General features: G+C 44.3%; 1 protein-coding gene across 2 annotated transcripts in view; it reads left to right on the forward strand.

Moving 5' to 3' along the window:
* LOC143832485 (uncharacterized) overlaps positions 1-18377 on the forward strand; it is a 172868-nt gene that overhangs the window by 10771 nt on the left and 143720 nt on the right. For both annotated transcript variants that reach the window (XM_077326985.1, XM_077326986.1), the window contains exons 6-11: positions 15-158; positions 4692-4855; positions 9063-9178; positions 11349-11461; positions 13015-13224; positions 14219-14362. In XM_077326985.1, the coding sequence (XP_077183100.1) occupies positions 15-158; positions 4692-4855; positions 9063-9178; positions 11349-11461; positions 13015-13224; positions 14219-14362 (891 nt within the window). The remainder of the gene's footprint in view (positions 1-14; positions 159-4691; positions 4856-9062; positions 9179-11348; positions 11462-13014; positions 13225-14218; positions 14363-18377) is intronic.

Genomic DNA, 18377 nt, shown 5'->3' on the forward strand with positions numbered 1-18377 from the left:
CTCCTTTCTCATAGATTGTTCCATGGGTTACTTTGGAAGTGAGTGCTCTTTTGTTTGCAGCCAGTGTCTTGATGATGACCTGTGCAATCCTTTTACAGGAATGTGTGATAATTTCCATTCATGTTCTGCTCAGGATTCACCATCTCACTGTGAAAGAGGTACCTGACAGGGACATAGTTGGTTAGACTAGGGAATGGGGTGTTTAGGGATAGAAAATACAAAATTAAATATGAGCATTGCCATTACTTTCAAACAGTAGTATTACCAGCACTTAGATGGATTTGCCAAAGACCACTCATTGCAAGTCAAACTACAAAATACATTTTTTATACTAATGGGGTCTCAGTTTCCTAGATCCAGCTTGTTTTCTTATAGTTGCATAGCAGCTGTAGGGAATGTTGATTTGAAAGACTGTAGGAGCTCCATTTTTGCTCAGGGTAGTGACATGGGGGAAGACAAGGCTCTTCCCTCACCCAACTATTTCCTAAGCAGAAATGGTCATGGGGGGAATTATTTGCATAACTTTAAAGCTGCATGAGGAGAGGAAAGGCATGGAAGGAGGCTTTAAAACTGTTTCCTACAGTGCTATGTGACTAGGAAGGAGTGAGCTGGATGTAGGCAACTCAGGCTAAACTCAGCAAAAAGTATGGTATCGTTTGCCCCTGTGTTCATGAATGAGCTGAGAGCTATGTGCTTGAGTACTAACACTATGCACTATGATTGCTCCCTTTATCAGTGTCTGTCCGGTGCCAGTCCGTGGATCAATTGGTGCCGGGCCGCAACCACCCCATGAGCAGCCATTTTTGTTTTTTGTTAACTCCAAGCCTCTCCCCGCCAGCTTTCAATTGTAACTCTCCGTCTCGCCATTCCCCCCCCCTTCCCCACCTGGTCCCAGCACTGGCCGTGTCAAAGCTCAGTTCCTCCCAGCCTCTCCTCGCCAGCTTTCAATTTTACCTCTCCGTTTCGCCATTTCCCCCCCCTTCCCCACCTCGTCCCAGCACTGGCCGTGTCAAAGCTCAGTTCCTCCCAGCCTCTCCTCGCCAGCTTTCAATTTTACCTCTCCGTCTCGCCATTCCCCCCCCCCTTCCCCACCTCGTCCCAGCACTGGCCATGTCAAAGCTCAGTTCCTCCCAGCCTCTCCTCGCCAGCTTTCAATTTTACCTCTCCGTCTCGCCATTTCCCCCCCCCTTCCCCACCTCGTCCCAGCACCAGCCACCGTCAAAGCTCAGTTCCTCCCAGCCTCTCCTCGCCAGCTTTCAATTTTACCTCTCCGTCTCGCCATTCCCCCCCCCTTCCCCACCTCGTCCCAGCACTGGCCGTGTCAAAGCTCAGTTCCTCCCAGCCTCTCCTCGCCAGCTTTCAATTTTACCTCTCCGTCTCGCCATTCCCCCCCCCCCCTTCCCCACCTCGTCCCAGCACTGGCCATGTCAAAGCTCAGTTCCTCCCAGCCTCTCCTCGCCAGCTTTCAATTTTGCCTCTCCATCTCGCCATTCCCACAGCATTCCGCACCTCGTCCCAGCACTGGCCGCCATCAAAGCTCAGTTCCTCCCAGCCTCTCCCTCCCCATCTTTCAATTTTGCTTCTCCCTCTGCCATTCCCACAGCCGTTCCTCACCTTGTCCCAGCACCGGCCGCCGTCAAAGCTCAGTTCCTCCCAGCCTCTCCCTCCCCATCTTTCAATTTTGCTTCTCCCTCTGCCATTCCCACAGTCGTTCCCCACCTCATCCCAGCACCAGACTATTTATGAGCTTTCACCCAAGTTCTTTCTGCAGTTGAATTGGGCAGTGGAGACTCAAAAATGTCAGACCCGAACCCAGATGATAGGTGTACAGAACAGTCATCTGCTTTTCCTATGGAGGACTTAAGAGTTTATGGGGAACAGATGGTTAGGATGGCAAAATCACTTGAAATAGAGGTGAACGCCACTGAACATAAAACTAGAGACAAAATCCTGAGTTGTCTTTACTCAGATTCACCTGTGTTGATCTTTTTACAAAGTAAAGAAGGAGCCATTGAATTTCCTTACCACCACTACCACCACCCTCCCCCTGCTTTCTTCCCTGGTTTTGTAAGACATGCAGTCATTGTGGAGACAGAGATACCATGCTGCATCTACTGATAAAGCAGGTAGAAAGTTGGAGGGTCTTGGAAGAAAGCTCTACTCATCTGCAGCGGTTGTATTTAAGATAGCTAATTCTCAGACAATAATGGCAGTTATTTCTTTGGGAATGGATGGATGGTCCCAACTATTGAATTGCTACCAGAAGACAAAAGGTCATTGGCTAAAGCATTCCAGCCTGAAGCTGTGTGACTGTCAAAACAGCAAAAAAATGGCCAGTAAGCATTCTGCCTTCCATCCTTCCGAGGTCGGTAAAATGAGTACCCAGCTTGCTGGGGGGTAAACAGTAATGACTGGGGAAGGCACTGGCAAACCACCCTGTATTGAGTCTGCCATGAAAACGCTGGAGGGCGTCACCCCAAGGGTCAGACATGACTCGGTGCTTGCACAGGGGATACTTTTACCTTTACCTAAGCATTCTGCAGACACTGCTTTGCACACCATGGTAAATGCTGTGGTTCTTTGATGCAACTCCTGTCTCCAGTCAACTGCATTGCCCCTTGAGACAAAATGTAAGGTTGAGGATCTCCTGTTGAAGAATCCACCTTGTTTTCCTCCAAAACAGATGAGACTCTGTTGACAGTAAAAAAGAACAAGCAGAGAGCAAAGTTGCTGACATTACAGCAGGGGGCATCACAGTTCATTTCAGTGTTACCAGTGGCATTCCTACCAGAGGAAGTACAGATCTTGCACTGTCCAAGGACCTCCATATCCTCAATCTATGCCATATTTCCAACCAGGGTACTCTAGGCCAGGGGTAGTCAACCTGTGGTCCTCCAGATGTCCATGGACTACAATTCTCATGAGCCCCTGCCAGCAAATGCTGGCAGGGGCTCATGGGAATTGTAGTCCACAGACATCTGGAGGACCACAGGTTGACTACCCCTACTCTAAGAGATAGGGTGCTAGTCTCTTGAGATAAGTTTGGGGACTGATTGACTAAATATGTCTCCAGTTGGCAGCATATCAACTCAGACCAGTGGGTCTTGAATATTGTATGGGAGGGTTAAAGGCTAGAGTTTAAGTCTTTGCTCTTCAGGATACACGTAGCTTTGACTTCTAAGTTTTCAAAAGCTCTGGAATGAATTCTAGAGAAAGGTGCAATTGAGGAGGTCCTAGAACAGCCTTTCTCAACCTTTTTTTACCATTGAGAAACCCCTGAAACATCTTCAGTTTTAAGAAACCCCAGAAGTGGCATGATAGTGCAGAATATGGTTAGGAACTCTTCCCACCACCCTCCAGGCCCATCATTGGCCATTTTGGGGGAGAGGGGGTCAATCTGGCAATATATAATGATGTTACCCAATAAAAAAAAATTAGCTCCCAACCACTCAGGAAACCCAGGGCTGTCCAAAACAACAACAACAAAAAAACAGTGTTTCATGAAACTGCTTGAGAAAGCCTATCTTAGAACCTCAACTTTCAAAGGGTTTTTGTTCATACATGTTCACTGTTAATAAAAAGATAGAGGTGTAGGACCTATTTTGACTTAATGAAGTTGAATGATTAGTTACGTATTTCCCACTTCAAAATGGTTGAGGTTTCTGCAGTTCTAACATTATTAAAGCCTAATTGTTGGTTTATAATAATTGTCTTAAAAGATGTTTATCTCCATCCAGCTGAAAGGGAATTCTGTACATTTTGAATGTAGTACATGAGTGTTTCAGTACAATGTGCTTCCCTTTGGATTGCCCACTACTTCTAGGGTATTCTTGAAGTAAGTGGCCACCTGTTTTAAGATTAATGGAATGTAATATCTTTCCTTTCCTTAGTGACTGATTGCTAGTAGGAGATTCCGAACAAGATCTGATGCAGCCATCCGCATTAGTAAAACCTGCAGATTTTACTAAAGCAGATTGTGAGTGGGTGGGCAGGAAGGGATGTGTCAATGGTTGTCTCTTGTTGCCATTCCTTGCATCCCCAGGGAATTGTTGATTGCCACTGTGCGATGGTAAGTGAATTTCCTCAAGGCCAGGCTGGATTCTGGAGCTTTTTGGTGGGGGGATCACTTGGGGTCACTGTGGGTGGGCAGGTAGCTGTGAGTTCCTGCACTGTGCAGGGGGGTGGACTAGATGACCCTGGATATCCCTTCAAATTCTATGATTCTAAAAGTAAAAATTGATGCAGTTATTTTATCGCATCAATGTTCATTTTTGTACAGAGTGTATGACTGCCAATATGCTTTGTTAACCTGGGAATGAAAAATAGTAGCAAAATCTAGAACTCAAAAATGGAAAAATAGTGGATTTCTGTGCCTGTTTACTGGCAAAACTTGGTGTTTTGCATTAGTAAAATCTGTACAGAAATTTGGATAGACAGCAAATTGTAGCATTCCCTAACTTGCAATAAACCATGTGTTTCTGTATTCCACATTACAGTTCTCATTATAGGAAGGGTTTTTTAATATGCTTTGTGGCATATTAAAATGACAGATCTGGAGATATGTTTATTATAGATACAGACACAGTTGGGATTTAAAACTCGTTCACTAATTATAAAAGTGTTATGAACTGATCTTCTAGTTTATGTCCTGGATTACATTTAAAAGGTTTTGCATACTTGTTTTTTGTTAGCTCTGACAAGTGTATGGTGCCCTCGATTTCCTGGCTGGAAATATTGGAAAGACAACTGCTACTACTTCAGCGAAGAGACAAAAGACAAATGGTCTGAAGCTCGGAAACAGTGTAGAAGATTCAGAGCTGCAGACCTATTGTGGATTGAGAACAAACGAGAAATGGTATTGAACGACTGCTTAAGAAAAAAGCAAACTTTTGATTTTTTTGAGACTGGGAACAGACACCCAGGGTGCATTCAAATGTAATTCTAAATTGACATTTGCCACCTTGAGCGCATTTGAAAATGGTTTCTTGTGCTCACCTTCCCTTCTGTGGAATATGATTAAGGATTCTTAGCTTGAAACATACCAGTTCCCTGTGATGCACAAATTCAGGAACCCAGTTCATTCAGTATTAGCTTGAGTTCTGTAGTTCTAGTTTGTACAAAAATAAATTCTGATTTGATCAGGTACATGCATTGGTATGTCACAGGAAACCAGAACGTATTTAAACTGGGAATCATGATTTATGCTCTGTTCTAGAAGGAGGGCAAGAGGAGGAAAAGGGAGCATCAGCGCATGGGAAACAAGCCCTATTTGTAGATTCAAATGAAAAGGCTAGAAAGGGAGATTGCAGAAATGCAAGTTATTACAACACTCAACACTACAACATACCCAGGACTCAATAGGGACAAAGGTTTTTATCTCACTATTCATGCTAACCTTCAACTTGTGTATCCATATTCCTCACAATTTATTTTATTTGTGATACTGTGATAATGTGACTGTAAAGTAATGGTAATGTTATGGTATGTTGAGTTTACTCCGTGGCTTTGGGATAAGATAGTTCCCAGCAATTACCAGGCAAGCCCAATAGGAAGAGCAGAGCAAGGTTGGCTGTGGTTACTACTTGGATGGGAGACAACCAAGGAAGTCCAAGGTAGCTACACAGAGGCAGGCAACGGCAACCCATCCTTTTTTATCTTGAACATCCCATGAGGGGGTCACCATAATTTGGCTGCAACTTAACATTTTTCAGCACCACTTGTTTTAATTTTCCTGTGGAAGTAATATTACCATTAACCATAGAACAGATATGCAACAGATATTTTTCCAAATAGGTACAGATACTATAAAAAGTCTGACAAGTTGCAAACTTCAAATAAAGTATGTTCCTGAACCCCAAATACAGGATTTTGTAATGAAAAAACTATGTGTATATATATTACTGGTTTAATTGTAACATGCCTTGGTGCAATGTAAAAGCAGAACATTAACAATGAAAATAAATGAAACATTTTATTTGTAGCACTTATATCCAGCTTTTCTGATATACAGAAATCTCACAAAATCACTGAAAGTAAAATCAAATAACAAGAAATGTAGGTATAAAATCTAATATCAGCATTGAATAATAAGAACAGAAAGCAAAAATGCAAGTCATCAAAACAACCCTGGAAAATAGAATACATTACATAATTAAAAGGTATAGATTTATCAAATGCTTTTGGGCAAATAAGGACTCCAGGTCCAGAATTCTTCCAGTTTAATATAGTAGTGGGAGGAAGCCCTGACTCTTATCTGTCTCATCCTTATATTGACATCTTCCACACAGAGGATGTTATGCTGCTCTGCTCTCTGATTTTTGGGCTGTGGATAGTTATCCTGATTCTTCTTACTAACACATGGGGGGCCTTTGCCCCACTTTACCCTGTCTGCCTTGGATATTTGTGCCCTTATGCGCCCCTTAAGGCAGAGGAAGAAGTAGGTGCTGCCACACATGTTACCATCTTTGCGCACCCCCATGTCCTCACCTAGGTTTGTTAGCTGTTCAGGCGGTGGTGGCAGCTTTGTGCAATCTCAGTGCTCTTTCCTCCCCTGTGAGTCTACCTTTGCAGAACAAAGCAGCCACTCCTCCCCCAACATCTTCAGGGGATGCCTGTATAAGGCCCCTCTCCTCGCTGCTTGGAAGCATGGCAGAGCCACACAGAGCATTTAATTTTTTTTTTGTAAAATAGTTATGGTGTAATAACACAAAAACTCCTTTAAAATAAAAATAAGGTGGTGCCCTTTAATGCTCGTCATGGTGCTCTCTCTTCCTCTCTCTCCCTCTCTGTGGCCATCTCCGGAAGGGAAAGGGGGAGCATGCAGGCATGCATTCTTCTTGCAAGAATGCACATGTGTGCTGTTTGAATGCATCATTGCGGAATGCAGAAGTACTGTGCCAGACATTCAGAAATGTCATTGGAAGGGAAGGTTCAGGCACACTGGCTGTGTGGAAAGACTGATTTCCCCTTTTCCCATTAGAAAAGATCATTCTTGTGAGATAAAAGCTGCGGCCGCTGGCATGGCGGTGGTGCAAACGCGCTTGCGCGGGCTGCCGGGCACAAACGCGCGTGCGCGGCAGTCCACGCATCCGCATTTGCGCTGGGGCTGCCGCGTGTGCGCGGGGCCCCAGGCCGCCCTCTCCTGCCACTCTGGAGCAGCGGTCCGCGGCAACCGGAAGGTTGCGAACCACTGCTATATATGACAATAACCTGCTTAACTGTGTAGCCATTAATTTGTTGGCTCTGTAATTAACATTGCACCAATCCTTGCGTTTTGAAATTTAAAATGAGTATGCTAGAACTGTGGCAGCTGTTTGTGACTGAATTTGCCTCCTCCAGCAGCTGTTCTATAGCTGTGCCTACCATGCTGTGTCAGAATTCCAATGGTTCCTTCAAGCTCAGAAAGCTTGTGGACCCCTGGCCTAACTAGTTGCCACTAAACACTTGAAGAATAATGCCCACAGTTTGATTATATTGTTTCTCTTTGTCATACAAAGTGTGGTATTTTGCTGTCAGTTTTTCAAAATTCTGATGGTGTAAGAATAGGGACTAGACATTCCTGTTACCTTTACACAAGAAGGAAACAGAATTGATGTGCCTAATAAAACTGGTGCCTGCAAGTGTCTTTATTAGAACTTGTATTTCAGAGTGCAGGTATGGAGTAGTGGTTAAGAGTGTTGGATTAGTATCTGGGTGACCCAGATTCGAATTCTCACTTGTGGCATAAATTTTCACTGGGTGACCTTGGGCCTACAGCTAGCTTGCAGGGTTGTTGTGACAATAAAATGGAGTTGAGGAGAATGATGTAAACCAACTTGGGTCCTGATTGGAGAGAAAGATGGTGTTCAAATGAAGTAAATAACAAATGATAAGTAAATAATACTCTGTGATGAACTCCCCAATTAAGCTGACTTTATAATGCTCTAATGCTCCTTGTTTATTTCAATGTTATAGTAATAACATTAGTTATAATAATGTATCATGCTTTGAAGTTGCAGCCTTCAAAGCAAGGGTTGCACAGATTTTTAAAGCTAGAGATGCACAGAGGTGCTTTGCTATTTGCATTCCTCTGTATAGTAATCCTGGGTGTAAACTGCATGGAGCTTTTATTCCAATCCCAGGTCAATTCAGTCCCTGCCCTCTACACAGAATGCGATTTCCGTTTGGATTCGGGGTGATTTAAATTTTCCTTCTGCAGCAAGAAGGATTGATCCGGAGTGACCCTACCTTTATTGTGCAATATCTTACAGTGCTTTTAATGCTCAATATTTTTCAAATCCGGATTAGGAAAACAAGCTCTGTGATAGAGAACCTTTGATAGGCCACACCTGGTCATGTGACAAGCTTGCCTTAAAGGAGAAGCCCCTAATTTCTCTCAACTTCTGTTGGTCCTAGATTTTTTCTCCCTTCTCTGCCTTTTTCGATCCTCTCCCTCCCCCCTCCAAGAAAAGAAAGAGGCTCCCTGCTTGGCTCCTCTCCCTCCCCCTTCAAGAAAAGAAAGAAAGAGGCTTGGCTCCCCCCCCCACTTCTGTACTACCCTAACCACGTGCAGAACACTTTCCTGTTTCAATGGGGGGGGGGAGAGGAAGACCCGAGTTCAAAGCGATCTGAATTCAACAGGATTGACAATGGAATAAACAAAGTAAGTGCAGACTCTGCCCTGGTCTTCCTTGGTCGTCTGACATCCAAGTACAGACTGTAGTCATCCCTGTTTAATATTCAAGCTCTAGTAAGCCTTTTGTCTGATCCAGTATAAATAGCAGGTGACCCCATCCATAGAATGTTCCAGGTGAGAAACAAGCAGAGGTGATTTGCCTTTACTTTACTCTGCTTAGGAACCTCCACCTTCTCTGGCAGTCTCCCATCAAAGTATTAGTCATGGCCAATTCTGAGCATCCAAGTTCAGATCAGCTCAGGTTAAGCTGGGTTGTGGAGCTTGCTATAAGTTTTACTTCTATCCCCAAACACTAAGTTATTAAAATTCCATATAAGACTAATACTGTACCCATTAGTATAGAAGGTAGTGCAGCATCCAAAATTGTATGACTCTTGTATTTTGACAGAATTGGATAATCTCGGCAAGTTCTGCAGAAATTTTGTGGACCGGATTGAATAGCAGGAAGCAAAAAAATATATGGGTTTGGTCAAATATGAAATCGGCAGCTAAAGAAATTCGTTGGTAATGTTAATGTTGATAATATTATTAGTCATGGAGGAAGTGTTGAAACTGGGCCAAGATAATGTTTTTCTAGGACTAGCAGAGATAGCATTTTTTGTGTATTTCAATTAGTCCATGGTGGAGTAATTTGTTGTATCTTCCCAGTAATGTCACACTATATTTTATTCCCTACCCTTTTAAGTACTCTTCCATGTAATATCTCTTCCATGAATTTTTTTTTGCAGAAATGCAGGCTATGTGCTTGAAGTTTTCAACAGTTCATTTTGTCTTACTTCCCATGAAACACTGACTTTTCCAAATATTTCTAGAGCAGTTCCTGATTCCTTCCTCCTTTGGAGATAGAAATAATAAAGCTGGGAGCAGGGCTATTAAATTTGTTTCTGGCATCTGAATGATAGTATAAAGTGTATGGTAAACACTCACCATTCATAACTTTTGTTTTTATTTATTAGTAGAGTGACGAAATCCCCCCAACTCCTCCCCCCACTATTTCAGAAAAACACAGTTTTCACCCTCTGTGCTGTGGAGAGAGAATCCCTTGTTCACTTCCCCTTTCAAATGTTAATTCGCCGGGCCAGGAAGCAGGGACCTGGAGTGTGTTGGGGGGGGGGGGGTTCTTCTTCCCAGAATTCCTAGGAGAGGGGCTTCCTGTGGGAGAGGACAGAAAGCTATATAAGATGTTGACCAGAGGAAGAAGCAGTCTTTTGTCTGCTGATTATGAAGGAAAGAGCCTGTTCTTGGGAGAATAGGTGAGCAGCCATCTGGATATGTGGACAATGCAATGAAACGTTGGGAATTCCTTAAGCAATTATGCCTATTCTGTACTTAACAGCAGATAGGGTATGTTTTAGTATGGGCAGAAGGATTGTGTTTCATCCTACCTTTTGCTTGACTTGGTGCTGTGCTTAAGATCTGCTTTTGAAACTTTTTCTTTTAATAAATTCTTTTATAAATTTGAAGTGGGCCATGGTTCTCCAGTCCGGGTAGTGGTTTCCCTCTCTCGAAAATGCTAGTCCAGTGCAAAGGGAAGACCCAAGGTGAGGGGAGGGAGTTTGGCAAGTAGCTTCTCCTCTAGAAGAAGAAGAGCTGGTTCTTATATGCTGCTTTTCTCTAAATAAAGGAGTCTCAAAGTGGCTTACAATCGCCTTCCCTTTCCTCTCCCTACAACAGATACCCTGTGAGGTAGGTGAGGCTGAGAGAGCCCTGATATTACTGCTTTGTCTGAACATCTTTATCAGTGCTGTGGAAAACCTAAGATCACCCAGCTGGCTGCATGTGGAGGAGCAAGGAATTAAGCCTGGATTGCCAGATTAGACATTGTTGCTCCTAACCACTACAAGAAGCTGGCCCCGTAGAGGGATGTACCACAGAGATGAGGCCTCAGGAGATAAGCTCAGATAAGCGGTCCTGCAGATAGGTAGGACCTGGGCCACATAGAATGGTTGGACCATACTAAGTCAGCTGGCCATGTACCTTACTTTCTCACAATTGCTATCTTATCAGAACTGTGTATAATATGTGGAAAAATTGTGCAAGTACGCTAGGTGAGTTGCGTGGTGGTCCCCTCAGCAACTATGTGGCAGTGCCCACTTTGCTTGCATGGCCAGGCAGCTCAAGTGGCAGTTCTTCCCTTCCCTGCCCTACCAGGCAACTCACAGTACCATCTGACGTCTGGCCAGATGACTTGCATGGTGACATGTACCTTCAAGGTTGTATTGTTACTTGCCCAAATTGGGCAGGAGCCATGGGAAACATGAGTGTGGGATTTGCTTGGCAACACTCCAGCCAAGCCTGGTATGCATGTAATTTGAATAAGCTGGACCTTTCTCCATGAGGGGCTTGGGCTGTTCTGAAGGCATTTTGATTCCCAGTCTGCTCCTGAGAGAAGATAACTTTCTGCCTCCCAGTATTCACATATTTAACCATTTGCAGTGATCTCAGGTACTGAACCCCATTGATTGATGAGGATCTGTTGTATTTCTATGTATATCCTTTGCATAATAAAATCTAAATAAATAAACTTTAGTTATACATGATACTTTCTAATTTGGTGTTGAGTGTTTTACATTAAAATGGCTTCAGTAGTTGTTACTAAACTGTTGTTACTGAAGACTTAGAACTATCAGGCATGTATACTTTTCTAGGCTTGCAATTTGTTTTTCGAACCTAGGTTACCAATGACAGGGAGTCCATTAGGAAGATGTGTAGGTCTTTCAACTAATAAAAGTGCATTGAGACTGAACTGTGATGAAACGTACAAATGGATTTGTAAGAGGAAGGAATGTAAGTTGCATTCTGGAATTTTGTAAGTTTTCTTTTACAGACTATAATAAGTGAATCTGGCAATGCAAGATGATATAGGTTCCCCACCCCTTTTTTTGGCTCGGCCATATCACAAAAGGTTCCCAGCCAATAGAACAATCTATAGGCCATATGGAAGGTAGTTGGGGTTGGAGTGGGGGTAGGTGGAAAGGGATTTGGGTTGGCAGTTTTGACCGAAGTGTGTTTTAAAAACTGATTATGAATATTTTAAGTATTCTGTAGACTGCTGTGAGCCAGCTTGCGGAAAGGGGATGCTTGTAAATATCTGTAAACCGCTCAAGGAGTGGTATAAAAAATTCGCTAAGGCTAAGGGGGATGGGTTGTCCAGGATAGGAAACAGGGGCCATTGGCCCCTTGGCCCCGGACTGACAATTGGAGGGGCCATTTGGAAGGCACAAAGTGGGCCCTCACTAGGACAGACCAGAGACAATCTGGAGACATGGCTGCCAGTCAGCTCCTGACAACCACAGGGAGAGGAGGTCAGTAGTGCTGCCAAGGGGGATGAGAACAGAGGCATGGACAGGCTGTGCCAGCCCTTTTCACCCCAAGGCTGTCCTAACTGTGATGTCCAACTGCAAATTGCCTCAGAACACTGACAGGCTGCAGAGTGCGCTCCCTCCTCCTCCCTTCAGGCTTGCTGCGAAGAAGCCTCTGACAGGCCCTGACTGAGGGGAGGGAGGCGTTTCGAAGAGCAATGCAGGGGAGCCTCAGGGCATTCCTTTTGAGGGTGGGGAACCTTCCCCTTCTGCCAAACAGTTGGCTGACAGGGAGGCCATAGAAAAGCCCCTTCTCACTTAAAATACTGCTCTGGCCGGGGGTTAGACACAGCCAAGCCATGTGTATTTCTTCTTTGCAACTCTCTGCAGATTTGAGGCCAGTGCATAGCGTTATTCTGTAGATGAAACAATGCTATTGTGGAGGTTCTTTTGTCTCCCGTTTCATCTGTACAACAACCCTGTGCAGTAGGTCTCAAGTCTTTCAATTCAACAACAACCTGTGTGGGAAGCCTTAAATGTTTCTTCTCTTCCACAACCCTGTCTAAAGTAGCCCTTTCTGTCTGGGGGGCTGATCTTTATACTATGAAGATGAGCTGTAATTCCAGGAGCTCTCCAGGCCCCACCTGGAGGTTGGCTACCCCTGGGTTGGAAATATTCCTTGAGTTTAGGAGGTGGGCCTTTGAGGAGGCTGCGGGTGTACTTCCGAGCCCGGGGGAAAGACTGCGCCCCTGGCGGCCCCAAAAGCACACCTAGTGCCCGTTGTATTTACAAGTACAACGGGCTTGGTCCCTAGTAATAAATAAAACATATATGAAAATAATCTAAAGTATGCCTATATTAAAGTGCATAATAAATTTTCAGAGCAGTTCCTGGTTTCTTCCTCCTTTGGAGATAAAAATTACGAAGCTGGGGCCAGGGCTACTTAATCTATTTCTGGCATCTGAATGATAGTACAAAGTGTATGGTAGACCCTCACCATTCATGACTCATGATTTCATTTGTTTTTAATTCCTTTAGCTGAAGAGTCTTTTGACATCTACATAGATCGATTTCTGTCAGGACCGTTAGAACCAGTTTATTATTCCTCCATTTCCATTGCTACAGTAGACTGTTTAAGGGATCCCAACTGTACAGGGATAGTGAAAGATTACCAGTATTTTAGGAGAACAAAAGGCATTGATGAAATTAATGTCTATGAAGAAACTGCATCTTCATTTGTAAAACGAGGTATGCATGCTGTTCTCCAGATAGTAAAAAGCATTGGACAGTTCTGTTACTATTATAAAATGGAAACTTTTATTTTTCTAAAATATGTCTGGAAAGTTTTCAGGTATATTCATTTTTACATAATGTAAATATATTTATTCATTTAAAATAATTTTAGCCTGCACATTCAAGTTTTAACACCATGGTTTAAAAACACAAATAATAAAATTCAGACTTTGCTGTTAACAAAATCATTTTCAATCAAGCTTGCAATAGAGCAGACATTCCCAGCCTGGGGATCACTGGTGGGTATGCAGGGTGTCCGTGGATGATTCACAACTACACACCCACAATTTAATTTCCCACGGGTGACAGGAAGTTAGTAATTGATCCTGTCTCTCCTGTCCTCATAGGAGAAGGTCCTTTCTCAGTGAGTAACCAATGGTTGTTTTCCTACAGAGTGTAATTTTTTTCTGAGTTGATGGAAGTGTTATGGAGTGAAGACAATCATTGTTTGTCTTCACACCCAGTAAAATAGCTTGACAGAAATGTTCAATGGAATGTTGGGCCTTTGCAGCTTCCCCACCTTAGTATATGCTGACCCTGGCTTTCTACATACTTATTTAGAGCATTCTCCCTGTTACCACTAGAAATCAGATTTTCATCTAGCTAATTATTTCTGGAAGTTTGGATTAAATAAGAACCATTTAAATTAGTCTTCAGCTTTCATAGTGCTACAAAATGCGTCAACTCATACAGTTCATATAGCAAATGTTAAGTATTCGGCTTTTCAATGTTATGCTTTTAGTAATGTTATAAGTTCACAATTATGTTTTTCCTTGTATTAATTATAAGCAATATTTCCTTGTATCAAATATAAACTGCCCTGAGCTGCAAAAGAGGGTGGTATATAAATTAATTAAATAAATAAACAATTGAATACTTATGATGCTGCCATTTGGTTGTTTCACTTATCAACATGTAAAATGTTGTTTGCTTATAATTCTTTACACAGAATGTTCATTTGGTTACTACGGTGAGAACTGTGCCTTTGCTTGTCGCAAATGCTATGGAGGATTCAGATGTAACTCTGTAACTGGCCGCTGCCCAGAAAGGACAATGTGTATCGGTCGATTCAAAGGTGAACTGTGTGAGTTAGGTAAGTATTTATTATGAAAAGCTTCATTTTTTCCTACTCTTTCTTTGTGTGATACAGTGGCTTGCAAAAGTATTCACCCCCTTGGGTGTTTGTCTTGTTTTGTCACATTACAACCTAGAACTAAGTTGTGTGTGTATGTGTGTGTGGCCTCTGTGAAAGGGCAAAATATTTTTAACTAGGAATAAAGCCCATTTTAAAGTACAATAAAATGGGCGCTAGGCCCAGGCCCCCGGGAGAAGGCGGCCAGCAGCCGGGAGAAGGCAGCGCGGCCCCCCCCCTCCGTCGACTCTGAGGAGGCTTCTCCTGGCTGCTGGAGCAGCCTTGCCGCGTGTGTGACGCGGCGCGGCCGCTCCAGCGGGCGGTAGAAGGCGGCGCGGCCCCCCCTCCGGTGACTCTCAGGAGGCTTCTCCCGGCCGCTGGAGCGACCTCGCCATGTCTGCGACGCGGTGCGGCCACCCCAGTGACCGGGAGAAGGCGGCACGGCCTCCCCCTCCGGCGACTCTCAGGAGGCTTCTCCCGGGTGCTGGAGTGGCTGGGAGAAGGCGGTGCAGCCCCCCAGAAGACTCACCGCATCAGCTGGCAGTCCAGTCTATGCGGTGATTCCCTGGCCGGGCGAAGCAGCCAATGGGTGATTGGGCAGGGATGGACAGTCGGAGGGGCCAAACAGGAGCCGCTTTGCGGCTCCTGATTGGCCCCTCTGAGTTTTTATCCCGGACAGGGCCCGCCCTAACTCCTCCCAGACAGCCCTTAGTCAATTATTAAGTCCGCGGCGCACTGTGCCGCGGGCGGTTTAAAGATTGTGACTCAAGCAGTACTCAAGACACAAACAGAAATCATGACTGCGCATAGGTATCTATCCCCCATAGTGAATATTTTGTAGAGCCACCTTTTGCTGCAATTACAGCTGTAAATCTCTAGGGGTATGCCTCTGTCAGCTTAGTGCCACTGGGATTTTCACCCATTCCTCAAGGCAAAACGGCTCCAACTCTTTTAAGTTAAGTGAGTATTATTGGTGTACAGCAATCTTCAAGTCATGCTACAGATTCTCAATTGGATTGAGGTCTGGGCCATTTCAGGACATTAACATTCTTCCCTTTAAACTGTTCCAGTGTAGTTTTAACCATATGCTGGCCTGATTGAATGAACCATATTTATCCACCACTATACCATAGGTGTCATCTCTTGGAGAGGAATTACTGTGGGTAAAGTGGCCCTTTGATCTATTTTTCCGCTGTATAAGGTAATATATTCCATGGTGAATGATCTTGCTATTCTCCCATGTGAAACTGCATAGAAACCAGGAAGATGAAAACAGGGTTGCACTCACCTGTAAACTGCGGTTCATCAAGTAGTCTTCTTTGCAGTCACACAAACCTCCCTCCTTCCCCATTGTGGGACTCTGAGGGTAGATTGGCATACCTGTCTCAGCAGCAGGAAGGAGAACTGAGAAGAATGCTAACCCCTCCCACATCATGTGACTTTGGAAGGGAAAGTCACCCTCTGTGAGAGGAGGGGTAAGCACTCTTGGGAATGTCTAGAAACATAGAATGTATGGAGAACAGCTTCTCCGAATGGCAAAGGCTCTCAAGTTGGATGTCTCCACATCTGATGCCAGACCTAAGGATAAAATCCTTAGCTGCTTCTATTCCAGTATCCCTTCTGTTATTGCCCTCCCGGTTATCCAGGGCTTTGAGGATCTGACCATTCCCATCTGGAATAAACCTGCATCCGTGCAACCAGCTCCTAAAAAAATCAGATCCTTGTACTGTGTTAAGCCCGATTCAGTAGTGTACCTCTCTGTCCACCATTCTTCAGCCTCCTCTATCATTGAAAACATGCATTAAAGAGGAAACTGGATCTACATTCATCCCCTGTTGATTGAGAAAGCAGGAGAGGTGCTACTTTAGGTATAAAGTTTATTCGTCATCAGCACTCAGTTTTCGCATCGCCAACCACCAAGTTATTATACGGGCTTACCAGCTTTGCCTCTGGGAAATCCTATCGAAGTACATTGATTTGTTTCCAGAGGAACAACAGGGTCTGATCCGTATGGTTCAGAATGAGGCCATTCAGACCTCCAAGCAAGGCATCAATGCTGGAAAGCATGTGGCAGACATAGCTGCTAGGTCTATGGCACTTGCTGTTGTTCTGAGTCGTCATTCTTGGCTGAGAAATACCTTGATCCCATTGGAAATGAGAATTAAGGTGGAGGACATGCCTTTTGAAAAATCATCCTTATTTGCTCAATCTACAGATGAATTTCTCTCACCGTTAAAGAATATTAGGCAGTTGGCCGGGTACCTCAGTTCCTTCCCTCCTCCACTGTCACACCAGTTCCAGGACAACCACTTCCAGAGGTAGTTAAGTTTTTCAACTCCCTATTATGGCTTACTGTACTCAACTGTGACTCAGCCCCAGTATCCTTCTCACTTGCGTCAGTTCCAGTTCTTCATAAGGAAACAAACACAGCGGCAACATCCAGGTCATCATTCATTAGGTCGGGATCACTTGACCCAAACATAAAAGTTCTGACTGTTATAGTCCAAGGGCCTCATGGTTCCAATGTACCTAGCCCAATTTCAGGAACTTGGTTCCAAGTTACCCAGATCAGTTGAGTCCTTTCTATCATTGTTAATGGTTATAGGTTAGACTTTCAGTCCTCACCTGAGTGTTCTCTTGGAGCCTTTGCCTCCAACAATCCTTTCCCAAAACTTGCAAGTCGGTGCCATAGAACTTTTCCCAGGAGGCCTGTGGGCTTCTTTTCACATTTTTTTTTGGTTGATAAAAAGGATGGAGGAGTCCATCCCATTGTTGACCTGAGAGAGTTGAATAAATGCTTATACATTTCAAACTTCCATGTAGTTTCATTGGGATCCATGATTAAGTCTTAGTGTCTAAATTCCTGGTTTGCAGTTTTGTACCTAAAAGATGCATATTTTCACATTGCAATCCATAGATGGCTCATATATCTACCAGTACACAGTTCTTCCCTTTGGCTTAGCCATGTTGCCAAGAGTTTTCACAAAATGCATGGCAGTGGTTGTTGCCTCCCTCACAGTCCAAGGGGTTATCATTCTTCCCTAGTTAGATCAGGGGTAGTCAACCTGTGGTCCTCCAGATGTCCATGGACTACAATTCCCATGAGCCCCTGCCAGCAAATGCTGGCAGGGGCTCATGGGAATTGTAGTCCATGGACATCTGGAAGACCACATGTTCACTACCCCTGGCTCCTAGCTAGAACCTCCGCATTAGCTTCCCAGGTGCACCTCACCCTTTCCCTTTGTGATTGGTTGGGTCTGGTAGTCTACAGGGAAAAGTCTTACCCTACTCGTTCCCAGAGGGTAGAGTTTATCGGAACCCTAGTCAACTCCAAGCGAGGCTGAGCATTCCTGCTGAGTTCCAGGATGGTCCTCTTCTATTCTGTGATCTGTTCCATAGCACGGAACTGATTGCAGTCTGTGCATGTCATTCAGCTCACACTAGGACTTATGGCTTCTACCAAAGTGATGGTCTCTCATGCCAGTTTGCATAGGAGAGACCTTCAAACTTGGTTTGTCAGAAGGATAAGTCCCTTTAGACATGGACCTCATCTCTGCTTCTCTGTTCCTTGGGCTGTCATCTGTTCCCTTGATAGGTGGCTAGTGCCTAAATATTGGTCCCCTTGACATGGTCATAACTACAGATGCTTCTCTGGAAGGTTGGGGTGCCTACTGTGGGGACCACTTATCCCAGGGGCTTTTGTCCCTTGCTGAAGTGTCCATGAATATTAATCTGCTGGAAATAAGAGCAATTCATTTGGCCTTAGCTGCGATCACAGATATTCTTTGGAACAGGAAGATCCTTCTTCAGACCAACAACAATCTGGCCATGTTTTATATAAACAAGTGGGGGGGGGCACTCCCTCTCTCAAGTTATGCCATGAGGCATTGATGATGTGGCAGGTCCTATTTCGGATCCCTGCAGAGCTGCAGGCCATTCATATTGCAAGGGTCTTAATCGTGAGGGCAGACAGGCT

This window comes from Paroedura picta, chromosome 3, assembly GCF_049243985.1.
Source record: "Paroedura picta isolate Pp20150507F chromosome 3, Ppicta_v3.0, whole genome shotgun sequence".
NCBI lineage: Eukaryota > Metazoa > Chordata > Lepidosauria > Squamata > Gekkonidae > Paroedura > Paroedura picta.